Source organism: Camelus bactrianus, chromosome 3 (assembly GCF_048773025.1).
Source record: "Camelus bactrianus isolate YW-2024 breed Bactrian camel chromosome 3, ASM4877302v1, whole genome shotgun sequence".
NCBI classification, from domain to species: domain Eukaryota; kingdom Metazoa; phylum Chordata; class Mammalia; order Artiodactyla; family Camelidae; genus Camelus; species Camelus bactrianus.
The window spans coordinates 76635952-76654004 of record NC_133541.1 but is presented as its reverse complement, the minus strand read 5'-3'; the positions used below and the strand labels follow the sequence as shown (position 1 = coordinate 76654004).

General features: G+C 39.4%; 1 protein-coding gene across 2 annotated transcripts in view; it reads left to right on the top strand.

Moving 5' to 3' along the window:
* The window catches only part of PJA2 (praja ring finger ubiquitin ligase 2), a 51649-nt gene extending 48055 nt beyond the window's left edge, over window positions 1-3594 (top strand). For both annotated transcript variants that reach the window (XM_010971470.3, XM_045507931.2), the window contains one exon: window positions 426-3594. In XM_010971470.3, the coding sequence (XP_010969772.2) occupies window positions 426-551 (126 nt within the window). In that variant the 3' untranslated portion in view covers window positions 552-3594. The remainder of the gene's footprint in view (window positions 1-425) is intronic.
* Window positions 3595-18053: the final 14459 nt, after the last annotated feature.

The following is an 18053-nucleotide window of genomic DNA, read 5'->3' as shown; positions in this document are numbered from 1 at the left end:
AATATGTGAATTAATTAGTTCCGTGGTTTCTCTAATACATACATCATAGATATAATAATAATAATAATAATTCAGTTCAGGTGAGGATGTGCCCTGTGACTCCTTGCTACTCTCATAGCACCAGTGCCAAGTGGAGAGTGTAATAGACTCTCAGTTAATACTTACTAAATGAAAGATGAGTGACCTAAAAGATACAAACATGGTTAGGTGACAGTGTTTACCCTCAAAGAAGAGTAAAATCTGATGAAGAGGAAATAGCATCAAACTTTCACCTCTCTGTATTGTGTGGTTTTCAAGTTTCTTTAGTTCTGTTTTTAAGTTAGTTGACCTGTTTTTAGAAAAGTGATTTTTTTTCCTTTATGAAGAGACTTTGCGGTAGTTAAAACCTTCCCATTGGCTCTGAACGTGTTGCTTCCTCCCCGCAGTCTGGAACGTGCCCCGTGTGCCGCCGTCATTTCCCTCCTGCTGTGATGGAAACGTCCGCAGCGGCTTCCTCTGAGCCTGAGCACGACGCCCCACCAGCAGCCAACAGCGCTGCAGAGGCCCCCTGAACCCTAGCACTGAGCGAGATCAGTCTATCAGAGTAAACCTACAGACTGCTTCTAAGTCTGATGTGCAAATAATTATATATAAATATATTAAAAATGCTATATATAGTCTATGCCATAGTTTAGAAAGAGTATTAACCTTTCTAAACTAAATTTAGGTTTGCAGAAAGTACTAAGCATTTTCAAGCTGAATGTTGAAACAGTGCATCCATTTTCTTTAGTTTAATATGTTATTATTTGTAAAGTGCAGCTTATCAATTAACTCTCTCCAAAAGAAATAATCATCTATGTGGCACACATTATTGGTTTTGTCTGAAGTACCGCCACTAAGTGATTATAATTAAGCTCTCCTATTTGCATCAAATGTGAAGATTGTGATCATAACAGTAGCAAAATTTGGTTTCATTGGAAATAAAGAATTCTGGGCATGCTTTTTCATTGGTCCCTTTGCTTTTGCCTCATCAAAACCTCTTGGTTCATAATACTGAGTTGTTTCATAAGAAGGTATCTACTCTCTCATCTTTGTTTAAAATTAGGACTTTTTAGAATGCCAAACAAAACTTCTGGCTAGAGCATCAAAAATTTTTAAATCTTAAATGTAATCCCCTTGAAATGGTTAGATAGTAAAATAAATGTTTATATTTTAAATGGTGGATGTACTTAAAGTAAAGTTAGTAAAATATATGAACAGTCTAGTGTGCTCAGCACTTGGTACAATGAGTTGGATTAGATGGCCTTATGAAATCCTTTCTACTTGGTTGAAATTATACTTGAAGGTCCAGAACACTCATGGCACATTTGTCTAATAGATTTTGGATATAGTTAAAGGTAATTTTGGCTGCAAAATATTTGGAAAGTCTGAAAACAGGCATAAGGTGTTTAAAAACACTCATTCTGTCATATCACAAAGGAAAATCTGAATCCTTAAAAAACGAGATTGTCAATTGTACTAAATGGTATAAATCATAAAACTGATGGAGTGTAGGACAAATTTGGCCACACCTTTTACAACATGTCTAAACCTTACTGTGTTATAATTTATTATTTTAAAATATTGCTGAACAGGGATTATCCATGTTACATTATCAGCGTTTGTTTCTTTACCCTAATTTATTTTAATAAAATTATTCACCTGGAAATAAAATAGGAATTGGTAATTTCAAGTTAAGCCATGGATGAAAAAGGAGTAGATTTATATGATTTCCTAGAGACTGAATAGAACTGAACATGTAACACGGTTCCTTTGTTATTTTCCTTTTTCTAAAAGAGAGAAGAAGATGATGACCTCAGATTACCCTCTGGAAGAGTTCTGTTCACAGGCTTTTACAAAACTGAGGAAATTAGCTTCCCTTATTCTTTTTTATGGGAAATTTGACCCAGAGGGTTATCTTTATACATGTAATACCAAACTAAGACTGCACAGCTTTCTGTTTAGGTGATCACACCTAGTAGGCAAGTAAGTATGTATCAACATGGACATAATATTCAGCTTTCAGGTGTGATTCGGTATCAGCAGCAGAGTGGTGGGTGTTAGAATCCCACATTTGAGCGAGTCAGATAGTAAAGCACATAGTGAGTGTACATCCATCCAAGTAGTGCATTGATCGTTTAGTTTGGACACATACAAGGAATATTTATATGACTTCCCAAATATAAAATTACATTTTATTTGTGTAATTTCTCTGAGTATTTATATTCCATCTCTTTTCTCCACTCTTAAAAATAAATGAAATTTCACTGTTGGCACATTTGAGGCTTAAATATAAGGAACATAACACTTGCATTCTGATTTTTGCATATATTGTAAATGTGTCTGGTATTTACAGCAAAATACTGTGTATCCTTTTACGGGCAAAACAAAATTGAACATTGCATGCATGTAATGTGGTGACTGTACTTTAGGGGTTCTTTGGGGCTTCTGTGACTTTGGAAATGCTTACATTCAGGCCTTAATGTTGCATTAGGTAGCATGTTTTCCTTTCCTTCTGATGTATATAGTCACTGTTGTATAAACTAATCTTTGCTTGTTTTCTACTCTGTGATCTTTCCATATCATATTTCATTGACGATCAGTTAGTGTCAAGGAGTCAAATCAGATTAAAATTAATTCTCATGTGTATATTGTGGAAATTTGTGGCTAGTGTGATTTTTTTGTTGTTGTTATTGTTTGTTTCCTTTAAGTAATACTGATCAGTTGTGACACTTACTGGTTAAACGGACATTGCTACAGATTTCTCTGTAATAAGCCACACATTATATTTAGGCAGGCAGTAGAAAGGGACCTTGGTTTTTTTCTTCTAGATAGCAGCTGTCCCAGAGAAAATATTTCTTCTTTGCCTGTTAAGATTTAGCTGTTATCTGCCAGTTGTTATAAGGTTTTGGTTCCAAATTCAACCAGCAGTGTTGAGAACTGAACTTAAGATAGCTGTTGTACTTTTTGCTTTCCATCTGTTTCTGTCTTTCATTCTTGGCTCCCTACTTTCTATAAACAGCTGCTATGAAGGAGAAAAGTTGAGTAAGAATTGGCCTAAATGTTCTTTAAAAAGAATATTGAGATTTTAGAGCTTCCATTGTAACAGGCTGATAAAAGCTAAGGCTGCCAAGTTAAGACACCAAAATATTGTTTGATCATATCGTGGGTCCTTCTGAAAAAGTAAAGAATACATGGAGGTAAATTAGAAGTATAAATGTTAATTACAATGTTGTTTCTCTTATTTCGCTATTATATGTTAAGTGACTTGATCTAATAATTTTATTTTTATAAACATTTTCTTCTTGTAATATGAATGCTGATATTTAAAGGTAGATCTATGTGGTTTTCTTTTGTGTTTCTTAATTGTTTCTCTCTAAGCTAACTCTTAAGATTATTTGTGATCTGGATTTATATATAAACTGTTAAATATATGTGAACTGTTAAAATGGAATGCAAGTTTTTCAAAAGCCCAGGTCTAAATGTAATGGGTTTATTGTTCTACAACCCCAGTCCATCATTTTTCTTGTGAATCATAAACAATAAACAGGATATATTCAGTGGTCATTTCTAATATTTAATTGTGTAGTCGTATCATTTCTATGATGTAACCCCCTGGAGGATTTAGCATATTTAATAGCAAAAAACACAGCTTAAGGAAGTCTGGAATAGATTCCTGAGAACATGATTTTATAGTCCTTTAACTATGATCTAAGAAGGAAGATCCTTAAAAGAGACCCCAGCTATTCAGAAGTGATTGATGAACTTCCAGAGTTGGAATCACTCAGCACCCCTACAGGGATTGGATTTAATTGTTAGAAGTATGCCATCTGAACGTCCTATAAATAACACATACGTGAAACTAGACGAAAGGCCCTGTCTCATCTGTGCGGACACCTCTTCATATCTTCCCTCGGGCTTCACACTTTTCTCAGATCTTGCATGAAATCTATTCCAGACCAGCCTGGCATTGGCTCTTTCAGTCCCTTTCTTAAAATGTAGGTTGCTCAGAACTAAACACAGTTTTTCTGTGGTCTGACTAGAGCAAGGGTCCAGAGGCATAATTGCCAGCTTCAAAATGGTTCTCGAATGATTGTTTTGACTAGTGTGTGTTGATATTATTATCATCACCGTCACTATTAGGCAAGCATGTCACATTGTTGTCTCTTGCTGCACTTCAAGCACTGCTGGTAAGCCAGGTGCACAACCAATAATTACTTCACAATTTCTTCTTAGCCTAATTGAAGGACTGCATTCATCCCTATTAAATTTAATTTGTAAAGGTCCGTATGAACTCTGATTCTTCCTCTCAGCCTGTGTCAGCTCCAGCTGTGATGAAGTGCGCCTTTGGTATTCAGGGGCTCTGTCCAGGTTACTGGTAAGTACTGCGCAGAAGAGGGTGAAATGCAGACCCTCTGCAGAATGCCACTCTAGACTGCCCTCCCGGTGGCTTTGATCCATCAGTCAGTCCTTTGGGTGCAGTTGTCGAAGCACCTACCAGTCACTTCAGTGCTTATGTTTTTCCATGTTCCCTAAAAGGACACCGTCAGAAATTCTGTCATGTTTGGCCAACGAGCAGATTGCACTCTGAAAGTAGCCTGTAATCTATATTAAATCAAGCAGTTGAATGTAATTAGCTAGAAATGCTTCACTCTTAGTGAAACCATAGCACCTCCTTTTCTAACTGCTCACATGCCATCTGTTAATCTTCCCTAGAATTTGATAAGGGACCAATGTCAAGCTCATTTTTGGAATCTGCTTTTTTTCCTCTCAAAAATGGTGATATTTGAAGTGACATGACCTTGACCAATCACTCTGCTTCTGTTTTCTCAATAAAGTAAGGACTCTAAAGGTTCAGTACTACTGTTTGTACAGGTTTAAAAAAAAAAAAAACGCGTTCTTTGTTGATGTGCAAAGTTGTGGGGAAAGAAGGTTTTCTATTATTATTTGATGTCAGCACTATCTTTTGGGATTGATGAATATTTCAGATGAAAATCTTAAAAGCATATTAATCACCTCTTCAGGAGTTGAAGTAATTTGACATGGGAACTTCATTAAATCAAAATAAATAAAATTTAATTAATACCAGTTTTACTAAAAGGCTACATGCCTGGATATGGCAGTTTATTCCATTTTGTATTCTTAGTTTATAATCAGTATGCAGATTTTTAGTGAGTATTAAAGGAGAGAGGTCTTTATCTTATTTTCTTAGAAAGATACTACCTCTTAGCCATTCACTGTCAGAAAGAGAAATTCTGTAAGCCATCATGATTTCTTTTCCTTTGGTTATAAAACAGCAGTTCTTAATAAGATTCATTGATAAAAATACGTTTTTACATTATAAGGCTGGTTCCCGTTTATGAAGTGCCAAATGTTAGATATAGTGTCAGGCTTTCTGTTTTAGCTAACCTTCATAATGAATCTGCAGGATGGTTTATCTTTTCCCAACTGTACAAAAGGAAAAATTGAGTCTTGGTTCTTAAGCAAGAGCCTGAGAACTCTAAATAGTTCATGCCACCTTCTTGGGCATGTACTGCCTGTCTGATCAATGTTAATATTTAACTAAGTTGTCTAAGATGCAGTCTTGAGTTTTAAAAAATGGGAAAAATTCTGAAAAATATTTTGTTAGCTTTCCTGGGTCACACGATTTCACTAAATTCTTATAGAGAGACGTTTTTGCCTTACGTAATGTACTGCTGATCAAAGTTCTAGCGTCCTCCTTAGTGAAGTTTCTTAGTCATCATTAATATCTGATGACAACTTCCTACCTTCACCTGATTACTTGGGATCCATACGTTATTCTGCAGAGACTCTGTCTGGCCTGAGAGGTGTGTGGCATCCTCTTGTCTCTTCAGCCAGCAAGACCTCACTAATGCAGACATCTGTCTATAAGCCTCTAGCCCTACCCTTAATCAAAAGTCTCTGGATTTCTTCCTTCAGAAGCCATAGACATTTGCCCTCACTCCAAAGAGTGGGACACTTAACCTCAACCTGCTTCATCAGTAGGAACAGACGTTGACAGGATTTCCTTTTGATTTCAGCCCTTAAATGCTACTTTAAATTCTTTCCAGGCATTTAAGCTATGCCCTGGTTCTGTTTGTCTATTTTATTTTCATTTTCGTATTAAAAGATCTCAAGTGTTAACAACTATTGTAAGGGGCTTCACTACATACTATCATGTTGAGCAACCTTTGGTTTCAAATAACTCTTCCTCTTGATGTGGACCAAGGATCCTTCAGATGTGGCATTGCATTCCCCTAAGTTTGGTGCCACTGCAGAATGTCAGCGTTTTTATTTTCATTTAAATTCACATTTAAGGGAGATGAGGTTAGGAATGGGATGCTTACAGAGTCAACCTTGTCTAGAAAGCAAGCTCTAGCCTAGATTGGATGATGATGAATCACAGGTGAACATGGGTTATGGCCCACATCTCGGTGAGTAAATAGCATCTGAAGATGTTTAAAATTTCTAAATGAAAATTAGTGAGCTTATAAAAATAATACATTAGGCATATCGGCCTGGCACCCTCCCTGAATCTGCCAAAACAATACTTCATCACAGCCAACAAATTAATCGTGTAGCCTTAGCTGCTATCTGTTTTCACGAAAGTTTATCAAGTGCCTACCCTAGTGCAGCTGTAAACAAGATCACCAAACTCCCTGGCTTCCTCGGGTGTCCCCTCTGGTGAGGAGACCCTAGGACATGTTTTTCCCCAAGCAGCTGGACTCACTGTATAGAAGGGGTTCATTTTGGCCTGGAAAACGCCTGGCTCACAGGGCTTTTCTGTGGTTATCCAAGCTAGAAACAACCAAAACGGAGAAAAAATAACAAGTGTGAGCCCCCAGGGTGACTAGCTACCAGCAACTACCCTCCTACCCAAGTGATCTATATAGTTAGGTTACTATATTTATAGGTTGAAGATCTCTTGGGAGGTTATATGCCCTATGGCGAGGTAGGTCCTCACAGCCAGGGAAGCTGGAAGGAAGGTATTTTCCCGGGATGGGGCTAGGCATCATGGAGAGAGGCAAAACTTGAAAGTGCTTCAGAAAGTTACTTCCTGTGCTATGTTACTACCTTTCCCTTCTCCTCCCTGTGCTCTAAGGATTTACACATAAGCATCCAGAGTGTTTTTACCCAGAAAATGGAACATAAAGCTGGCCATTCTGAGCCATGGCTTGCCTGCTGGCATAGTAATCTCTGGTGCAAAATACTGTATAAGTTTTGGCAACTATGCTGGAAGACCAGGGCTAACATACCCTGAAAACTGTCGTACTAAGGGCTTGACAAGGAGTAAGCACCACTGTCAGATTTGCTACATTGTGACTCTCAAAGAAGCTGAATGAACGGAATGTGAAAGCACTGGGCCGTGCGGGGACTGAGTGCTGTGCAGATGCACAGTCGTGTTATGACAGCCCCTGCCTGACTTGGCAGCAGCCCCATGGTATACAGAGGTGCCAAATCTAGGCATTCCAAGGCTCAAGGAGGGCAGGAATGTTGCACAATTCTTTGGGTTCTTGTCTCTCCCCATCCCCATGGCTGTATAATTCATTTTTCTCCCCAAAACAAGGCCCTGGAGAAGGCCTTAGAGTTTGTTCAATCCTTATGTAGGTGAAACTTAATAAAGAGGAGGCAGAGTGGAAGGCTGCGTGAGAGGGCTTCACCACGGAGCCTGCCATGGCCGTTCGACTTGAAACATCCCTTCTCATTGTCCAGAGCTGCAGGGGGTGTCTGAGATTTTACCCTGCTTGTAAGCTAACACGTTTCGTAGATCAATGAAAAATTACCAACTAAATCACCGATATATCATCTCACCTAAAAAGGAGGCAGTGACTTGCCCATGATCATACGAGTAGAAAATGTTAGCACTAGGACTTGAATGTGGGTCTTCTGACTTTGCCAAAAGCTGTGCTTCTGCATTCTTGCCCAGTGTAATCCTCCAGTGAGTCAAGGCAGCAGCTAATGTTAGATCAGAAATACGTTGTATTTATTGCCAAATATGTTGTATTGCATGGGTCCTCAGCTGCTGGCAGACAAAGTGGAAAAATCATGACAAATAAGCAGATCAGGACATTTGCTTGTGAATTCCTGCATTTCAACAATACCTGAGAAATTAAAAGGATATATGACAAAATCCTATACACACATCATCTATCTGCAGGGATTTGATAATTTAAGAACTATTGACATTTCACCACATGGACAAAAAGATGCAAACATGTATATGTATGTTTATATAGTTGTTCCTTTTCCTCCACAAAGGGCTGTGTCCCTAGAAAAGTTGTCTGGATTTCAACCTCCACTACCTGACTCCTTCTCAGAGGCCCTCCTCAAATCACATGGGCCTCCTACAGTCAAGGATCGTTAACAGGCTTTGCCTAACTTGCCAACTCAGCTCAGTTGGCTGGAGGGAGCACAGCGGAATCCAAGCTTGGAGAAAGAGTGCCACGATTGGGAAGGTATGTCCACCTTAGGTGCGGGAGAGGGGCTGAGGACTGAGATCTATCCCTGCTCACAGCTCTGCCTCACTATATCCCTCTCCACCTCTCTGTTCACTATGGGATGTGCCACAGTTGTTCGGCCAGCGGGTCAGCATGCTTCCTGCCCTGCGCGCTTTAAGAGACTCCTTACTATAATGCTCTTCTCCCAAATCACTGTAAAGGGTGAGCTGCGCTGCATTCAGGAAGATGCCCGTAAATTCGTGTCTTAAAGGAATTAGTTTATCCTTTTCTGGTTGGACTCCCTCTGCAGAAAATTCTACCTCTAATCTCTGGCCAGTTTTCCACTGTAGTTCCTTACCGGAAATTCTGCAGATGACCTCGTGGGAAGCAACGTTTCTTCAGCTCCAGGAATAGCGGTGAAGTGCATTTCATCTCTTCTAGACTGGAGCCTGGCTGCCTTTGCATTTCTGAGAGCTTGCTTTGCAGCAAGCCCTTTATTAAAATGAAAGTACAGGATGAAATTCTGAGCTTTTTAAGGATACACTGATTAATCATCCCTAGGAGCTGGTGATTGTTTCATGGTCCTGAAGGAGGAAATTTGGTGTGGGGAAAAAAAAAATCGCATTGAAGGAAACGCTTTGTCCTGTATATTGAGTAACAGCATTCTCTGGTGACTCCTTGAAGTAAGAGGTGACGTCCACAAAAGTGAAGATAAGCTTCACTGCACCCAAGGAGAATTTTTTCTTTTCAAACGAAGGGCAAATTTAGAGTTGTTCTGTGCAGACTTTCCTTAGCCTGGAAAGAGGGAAGCTGAGGCAATATTTACACACTCCAAGTTATAAGGAAAGAAAAAACTCTAGTCCTGCCAGTTGCTCCAGAGTTGACAGGCACTAGCCTTTTCTTACTCTTCTCTGTCCCCTCTTCTTTCCTTCTGTCCTTCCTTCGTTTGTTTCTTTCCATCATCAGCCGGATTGGCTGTTTCAATCCCAAATCCAAACATCTGCCTTCTGGGAAATCTTGGGCAGCTTATTTGACCTTCCGGTGTCTGTTGCCTCATCTATACTGCAGGGACAGGTGATATTTCTCTTGCAGGCTTATGAAGACTGAGTGAGTTAGTTCGTCTAAAGTACTTGAGTCCTGTCCGGCACGTAGCGAGTCTTAGGTGGGAACGCTTCTTCTCCACTCTCCACGTTTCCTTCCATGCGGTGGGACCTCCACTGCTGAGACACTCACGGTGACTCGCTCTCGCCTGCTGCGCAGCGGCTTCATCCGGTTAGAATTAGGGTGAGGAAACAGGCATGCTTGTCTCACCTTCTTTTCCTCTCTTGGAAGTGAGTTGTTGCCTCTGCTTTTCCGAGGGCAGCCGTCCTTTGAGACGGGACCTGGCCCCAGTGCTGGCAGGCCAAGTTGGGAGTCCACTACTGAGGAGAGCAGCACTGCCCCTCCCACAAGTAGCAGCCCTGCGCCTTGGAGTTCCTTCCTTGAGACGTTGCCAAGTCCCCCTGCAGGGCCTGCGACTGGCTGGACAAGCCGTGCCAGGTGGGCAGGGGTCGGTGTGGACCCCAGACCATGATCTGCCCTCAGGGCGCTCCCTCACCCTGTGCCATGCAAGTGGGCTTAAGAAGACCCCCCGGGGGTTTTAGGACTCGTATCTGTGGAGTGACTCTGGGGCCCCATGGCCCGCCTGGCTCTGGTAACAGGAGGTTGACCTGGCCAACAACTCTCTCCCACTGACTGGTAGAATATTTCTTTTGGAAAAGTGGGCAAGATTTGCACCCAGGGCAGTTACCCACCCCCAGCAGGTGGTCTCCAGGGTGGCTATGCCATCTCCTCTGAGGACATGGGAGACTGTTGCTCAACCACACCAGCAGGGCCTTTCGATCCGTCTCCTCTCCTGCCTCAGTCGTGGTGACATCATGCTCTCACAGCTCGGTCTTAAACTGTGCTGCGTGAGGGATCCGCATTTCTCGTGCAAAAGGAACTGCTGTCTCCCTCCACCCATCACCCCTTCTCCCTGCTGCTGATGGTGTGTGGAAGGCGGGGGTGCAGTCTGTACGGAAGGTGCTTATGTTCTAGGAATGAAGTGATGACAGCCTAAGGAGGTTAAGAGAGGATGTCATCAGAGGATATGCTGTTCTGTTCATGCCATAAAATTCAGAACAGTACATATAACAAATCTAGAAAATGAATTATTGTTCACATTTTCCTGCTTACTCTGGATAAGACTTGCACATGGGTCATCATCATCACTGGAAGCTGGTATTCACAAACGATGCTGTGAGTGATGTGGCATCAGGGGTAATGATGTAACCAGCATTAAATAAATAGAAGCAAGAAACTGCAGAGGGAAGAAGACCTGTATTGTTTCAATACAAACAGGTTCTGAAAGCCATGGCATCATGAGTAATAATGCCGTTGCTATCATTTCCTCACTGCGGGGGATACGAAATGAGTCAGGAACGTTGCTTAAGATAATAAAGAACATGAATAAATGGTTCCTGGACAGGAAGAAATGGCACTTGGATAGCAAGAAACGTCTTCACATGCACTGATGGGATCGTAAACAAATATGTAAGTACATCTTCCCTCATTATTGGTTCACAATACCTCATATGGGCCCATGAGTTCTATAATATATTTTTTAATCAAATTGCTTATATAAACAAAAGCCCAACAATAATATTTCCAGAGCCTTGCACACCCTACAGATCTCCCTGGAAAAAAACATTTGCACACAGAAATAAGTCATTCCCCTCTTCTTACTTTTATTAGTAACAGAGGTGCTATTTTGGCCACTATCTGCCAGTCTTTGTCTTATTCCTCCGTTTGTTTAGAATTTTATCAGGGAAGAGGGTGCTATTTATTCAAACCCTCTCAAAGTCCCCAGTAGTAAACACTCAAGGTTAGTTACTATCATTTCTTAAGCATTCAGGTTGCATTTCTTTTTTAATAATGAGGTATAACTGACATGTAACATTGTGATGGTTTCAGGAAACAACATAATGACTCAGTATTTGTATATATTGCAAAATGGTCGTCACAGTAAGTCTAGTTAACATGCATCACCACACATAGTTACGATTGTTTTTCCTTGTGATGAGGACTGTTGAGATTTGCAAGTATTTTCTCCCATTCGGTACGTGGTCTTTTCATATTGTTGTCCATGTCTTTTGTTGTGCAGAGGCTTTTTAGTTTGGCCCAGTCCCACTTGCTTACATTTGCTTTTGTTGCTTTGCTTTTGGAGTCAGATCCAAAAAACCATTGCCAGGACTGAGTTAAGGAGTTTACCGCCTCTGTTTCTTCTAGTAGTTTTATGGTTGCAGTTCTTAAACTTGGGTCTTTAATCCATTTTGAGTTAGTTTTTGTGGACAGTGTAAGATAATGGCCTACTTCATTCTTTTGCATGTGGCCATCCAGTGTTCCGAACACTATTTATTGAAGAGGCTGTCCTTTCCCAACTGTATATTCTTGGCTCCTTTGTCATAAATTAATTGATGTATATGCCTGGGTTTATTTCTGGGCTCTCTGTTTTTGTTCCGTTGATCTATTTGTGTTTTTATGTCAATACTATACTGTTCTGATTACTATATCTCCGTAATATAGCTTGAAATTAGGGTACACAGTGCCGCCTTCTTTGTTCTTCCTCAAGATTGCTTTAGTTTTTCAGGGTATTTTGTGGTTCCATACAAATTTGGAGATGGTTTGTTCAATTTCTATGAAAAGTGCCATTGGAATTTTGATAGGGATTGCATTGACTCTCTAGATTTCTTTGGGTAGTATGGACATCTTAGCACTATTAATTCTTATAGTCTATGAGCACATATATCTTTCCATTTGTGACTTCAGTTATTTTCATCAATGTCTTATAGTTTTTAGCATACAGGTCTTTCACCTCCTTTGTCAAATTTATTTCTAGGTATTTTATTCCTCTTGATGCAATTCTAGATAGAATTATTTCCTTAATTTCTCTTTCTGATTGTTTGTTGTCAGAGTAAAGAAACACAGCAGATTTTTGTATATTGATTTTGTATCCTGTAACATTACTGTATTCGTTGATTAGTTAACAGTTTTTTTGGTGAAGTCTTTAAGGTTTTATATATATATAAATATATAAATATAATCATGTAATCTGCAAATAATGACAACTTTACTTTTTACTTTCTGATTTGAATGCCTTTTATTTCTTTTTCTTGCTTCATTGCTCTGGCTAGGACTTTCAACACTATGTTGGGTAAAAGCTGCAAGAGTCCACATCCTTGTCTTGTTTCTGGTCTTAGAGGAGAAGCTTGCAGCTTTTTTCCATTTAGTATGATGTTAGCTGTGGGCTTGCTATATATGGCCTTCATTATGTTGAGGTACATTGCCTATATACTCACTTTGTTAAGAGTTTTTATCATAAATGGATATTGAATTTTGTCAAGTGCTTTTTCTGCAACTTTTGAGATGATTATACGGTTTTAATCTTTCATTTTGTTAATGTGGTGAATCATGTTGATTGATTGCGTATTGAATCATCCTCATATCCCTGGAATAAATCCCACTTGTGCACAGTGTACAGTCCTTTTATTGTACTGTTGGATTTGTTTTGCTAATATTTTGCTTCTTTGTTTCTTAGAGATGTTGGTCTTTAACTTTGTTTTCTTGTATCCTTTTCTGGTTTTGGTATCAGAGTAGTGCTGGCTTCATTAAACATTGAATGAGTTTAGAAGTGTTTCCTGTTCCCTTTTTTTTTTTTTTTTATTGGAAGAGTGAGAAGAATTGGTATTAATTTTACTTTGAATGTTTGATGATATTCCCCAGTGAAGCCAACAGGTACTGGACTTTTGTTTGTTGGGAAGTTTTTGATTATTGCTTCAATTTCCTTGCTAGTAATCATTCTATTCTGATTTTCCATTTCTTCATACTGCAGTCTGGGAACGTTCCATGTTTCTAGGAATTTATCTATTTCTGCTAGGTCATTCAATTCGTTGACATGTAATTATTTATAGTGTCTCTTACGATCCCTTGTATTTCTGTGGTATTGGTTGTAACATTTCCCATGTTATATGTGATTTTTATTTATTTGAGTTTCCTCTCTTTTTTTCTTGATAAGTCTGGCTAAAAGTTTAATTTTGTTTATCTTTAAAAGAACTAGTTCTTAGTTTCAGTGATCTTTTCTCTTGTCTTTTTAGTCTCTATTTCATTTATTTTCACTCTGTTCTTTATTATTTCCTTCCTTCTACTAATTTGGGGCTTTGTTTATTCTTGTTTTCCCTAGTTCCTTAAGGTGTAAAGTTATTTTGTTTATTTGAGATTATTTTTATTTGAGATTATTTATCACTATGAACTTCTCTCTTGGAACAGCTTTTGTAACATCCCATAAATTTTGATATGTTGTATTTCCATTTTCATTTGTGTGAAGGTATTTTTAAATTTCTCTTTTGATTTCTCCATTGACCAATTAGTTGCCAATGCTAAGTTGTTTAATTTCCATATATCTGGGAAATTTCCAAGTTTTTTTTTCTAGTAATTGATTTCTGGTTTTGTAACATTGTGGTCAGAAAAGATGCCTGATGTGATTTCAGTCTTCTTAAATATATTAAGACTTGTTTTGTGGCTAAACATATGATCTATCTTGGAGAATGTTCTAGGTACACTTGAGATGAATATGTATTCTGCTTCTTTTGGATAAAATGTTCTGTTTACACCTGTTAAGTCTAACGTGTCTTGTAAGGCTGAAATTTATTCATTGATGTAAGTGGAGTATTAAAGTCCCTTACTATTATTGCATTGTTGCCTGTTTCTCCCTTTGTCTATTGATATTTGCTTTATGTATTTAGGTGCTCCAATGTTGGGAGCATAAATATTTACAAATATTATATCCTCCTGTTGGATTGACCCCTTTACTATATGTAAAGCCCTCCTTTGTATGTGATTAAAGTCTTTGGTTTGAAGTCTGTTTTGTTTGATGTAAGTATAACCACCCCAGCGTCCTTTGGTTTCCATTTTCATGGAGTATCTTTTTTCATCTTTTCACTTTTAGTCTCGTGTGTCTTTACATCTGCTGTGAATCTATTGTAGTCAGCACATAGAAGGGTCTTATTTTTTTTTTTAATCCATTCAGCCACTCTGTCTTTTGACTGGAGAATATGGTCCATTTATATTTCAAGTAATTATTGATAGGTATATACTTAGCCAGTTTTTAAATTGTCTTCTTGTTGTTTTGCAGGTCCTTTCTGGTCCTGTCTTCTTTTCTTGCTCTCTTCCTTTGTGTTTTGATGACTTCCTATAGTAGTGTGCTTAGGTTCCTTTCTTGTTATCTTTTGTGTATCTACTATAGTTTTTTGCTTTGTGGTTACCATGAGGCTTACATATAACAACCTATATTTCTAACAGTCTACTTCAAGTTGGTAAAAGTTTGAACACAGTCTAAAGCTCTACATTTTTCTATCCCCCTGCTACATTTTATGTTTTTGATGTCAGATTTTACATCTTTATATCTTATGTATCCCTTAAATAGTTATTGTAGTTAAAGTTATTTTTATTACTTGTCTTTTAATTTCTTACTAGCTTTGTATGTAATTAATCCACTACTTTTACTATATATTTGCTTTTAATTGTGAGATTTATTACTTTTATATGTTTTCTTGTTACTATGCCCTTTCTTTTCAGGTTAGAGATGTCCTTTAACATTTCTTCTAAGGTCAGTTTAACGGAGATGAACTCCTTTAGCTTTTGCTTGTCTGGAAACTCTATCTCTCCTTCAATTCTGAATGATAACTTTGCCAGGCAGAGTATTCTTGGTTGGAAGTGTTTTTCTTTCAGCACTTGGAATATATCATTCCTCTGGTCTGCAAAGTTTCTGCTGAAAAATCTGTTTATTGTCTTATGGGGGTCCCATTGTACATAACAAGATGATTTTTGTCTTGCTGCTTTTAAGATTTTCTTCTTGTCTTTAACTTTGCACATTTTACTTATAATGTGTCTTGAGTCTCTTTGGGTTCATCTTACTTGGAACTCTATGAACTTTCTGGATCTGGATGTCTATTTTTTTCCCCAGTTTAGGGAACTTTTCAGCCATTATTTCTTCAAATAAATTTTCTGCCCCCGCCCCTTCTCCTTTGGGGAGCCCTGTAAAACAAATGTTAGTCTGCTTGATGTTGTTCCATAAATCCCTTAAGCTGTCTTCACTTTTAAAATTTCTTTTTATTTTTTGCTGTTCTGATTGGGTGAGTTCCATTGCTCTATCTTCAAATTGACTGATTCTTTATTCTGCTTTATCTAGTCTTCTGTTGAACCCTCTAGTGTATTTTTTGACTCAGTTATTGTATTCTTCAGGTTTGTGACTTCTGTTTGGTACTTTCATACATTTTCTGTCTCTTAGTTGAAGTTCTCAGTGTGTTCATCCATTCTTTTTCCAAGTTCAGTAAACAACTTTATGACTATTACTTAGAACTGTTTATCAGGTAGATTACTTGTCCCCCTTTTCATCAGGCTTTTTCCTGAGATTTTATCTTATTCTTTTATTGGAACATATTCCTCTGTTTTCTCATTTTGCTTGACTCTGTGTTTGTTTCTATGCAGTAGGTGAAACAGCCACATTTCCCAGTCTTGAAAGAGTGGCCTTGTGTAGGAGAGAAATCTTACCATTCAACCTTGTCCTAGCTTTTTGTTGCCCCCTGAGCCTTTGCGATTTTCCAAGTAGCCTATGTTATTTTTAATAGCTCCCAGTTTTTGAGCGTATTCCAAGACCTGTCAGTGTCCCAAAAGGGTGGCCTCTCTGTCAGCACCTAGATTCAGGCTGATTGGAAGCCGGTCCTCAGGCAGGAACTTTAAAGTATGCACATATATACAGTCCTATGGAACTGTAAGCGTAAACCCTGCTGGTCACCAGAGTGAGTGATCTGGAGTGTTCCTTGGATGAAAATCACTTGAGTCAGGACTTAAGATGAGCTGTAAGCTCCTTTCTAGGAGGTACTGGTATGCTGTAGTGAGGCAGGGGGAAAGCAGAAAGATGGTGTTCTCCAGCCTATGTTCCCTGAGAGCACTTCCCTAGGCCCCTACATGTGTACCAAACCTGCAGCCTGACCCTCAGGCCGAAGCTCCAGGACAAGCAAATAGACCTTTTTCCTAGAGAGGCTGGGGGTGTGTTCCAGTCAGCTATCTGTGCAGTACCCGGGAGGTGGTAGTCGGTCAAGATCTATTTTTCTGATTGTTACAGTCCCCTTGGACCCAGGAGTGCAAGACTCCTTGACCTTCAGAACCTGGTGATCAAGGGACATCCCCTGGGCTGCAGCTGCAAAAACTGGGGTACCAGATGGAAGAACAGGGGCACCAGACATGCGTGGAAGCTCCCCTTCGGGAGATGCAGAGGGAGAGCACCAGGATGGTGCCTGCCGGTTGGAAGGTGACGATAGCACTTGCTGAGAAAAAAACAAACATCTAGAGTAAAATAAAAATAATAGTGTCTGCTGGCTTTAGCAAGGCAGGAGGAGAATGCAGAAATAGCCCCTGTTCCTCCGGCTAACACTCTGTGATGAGCAAGTAAATCACCTTCACATAAAGTCTGGGCAGTTTTCAAATGGCTGCTTCTGCCCTGGGCCCTGGGGTGGGTGACGCCGCACCCAAGCCCTTAAGAGGGATTTCTCAGATTGCTGTAGCCCTGTGTTCTCATGGATACAAGCCCCATTGGTTTTCAAAGCTGGATGTTTTCGGGGCTTATCTCTCAGGTGCATGTCTTAAAAGTTGAGATGTGAGACATGAACCTTGCACTTTTCAGGGAGAAGCTCCGGGTTTGTGAGTTCCCTCCTGATTGTGGGTCCCTGTGTCGGGATGGGGTTCATGGTGAGATTGTGCCTCAGCCTCTCTGACCCACTTCAGTGTGGACTTTTTCTCATTCACCAATGTGTAGGAGTTGTTCAGCTAGTTTTCAGGTCTTTTTCAGGGGAAATTGTTCCACGTGTAGCTAGAGATTCGGTCTGTCCTTGGGAGGAGGTGAGTTCAGGACCTTCCTACATTGCCATCTTGAACCACCTCCTCAGCTTGCATATATTTTTCATTGTCTCTTCCTTCCATTCCCAAAAGCTTGTAAGCTCTTCTCTGAGCCCTGTGAGATTACTGGGGATTTTTGTTATTGTTTTGTTTATTTGTTTTTATGGTCATTCCAGAGACCTGGACAACACCTAGCACTGAAAGAAATCCCCTTCCTTCTTAGCATCGTCAGTCGTTTGACTGAGTGACAGTTCATCGCTTCCTAGCCCTCAACTGCAGTACCCCTGAGGCCCAAAGACTGTACCTGGGCCCTGACTTGAGGGGAAGATGACAAGAGAGGTGCATTCATGGGTTAAAAAACAAGGTGCCCAGCATGAAGGGCATCTACCTTAAGCATTTAATCCAAAAAGTCAAGGGGTTTTAAGAATGAAGTTATTCAACGTAGCCAAACTCGAAGCAAGCTAAGCGTTCACTAATTGTAGGATATGATAAACTAAATGATTGTTAAACCAGTCAGTAAACCAGTATGGAGTGCTGTGTTTAGGGAATCCAGACAGAGATGTGGAATAAGACTTCTGTGAAATAAAATAGGGAGGACAAGAGGTGACACAATCTTATAAATGAATA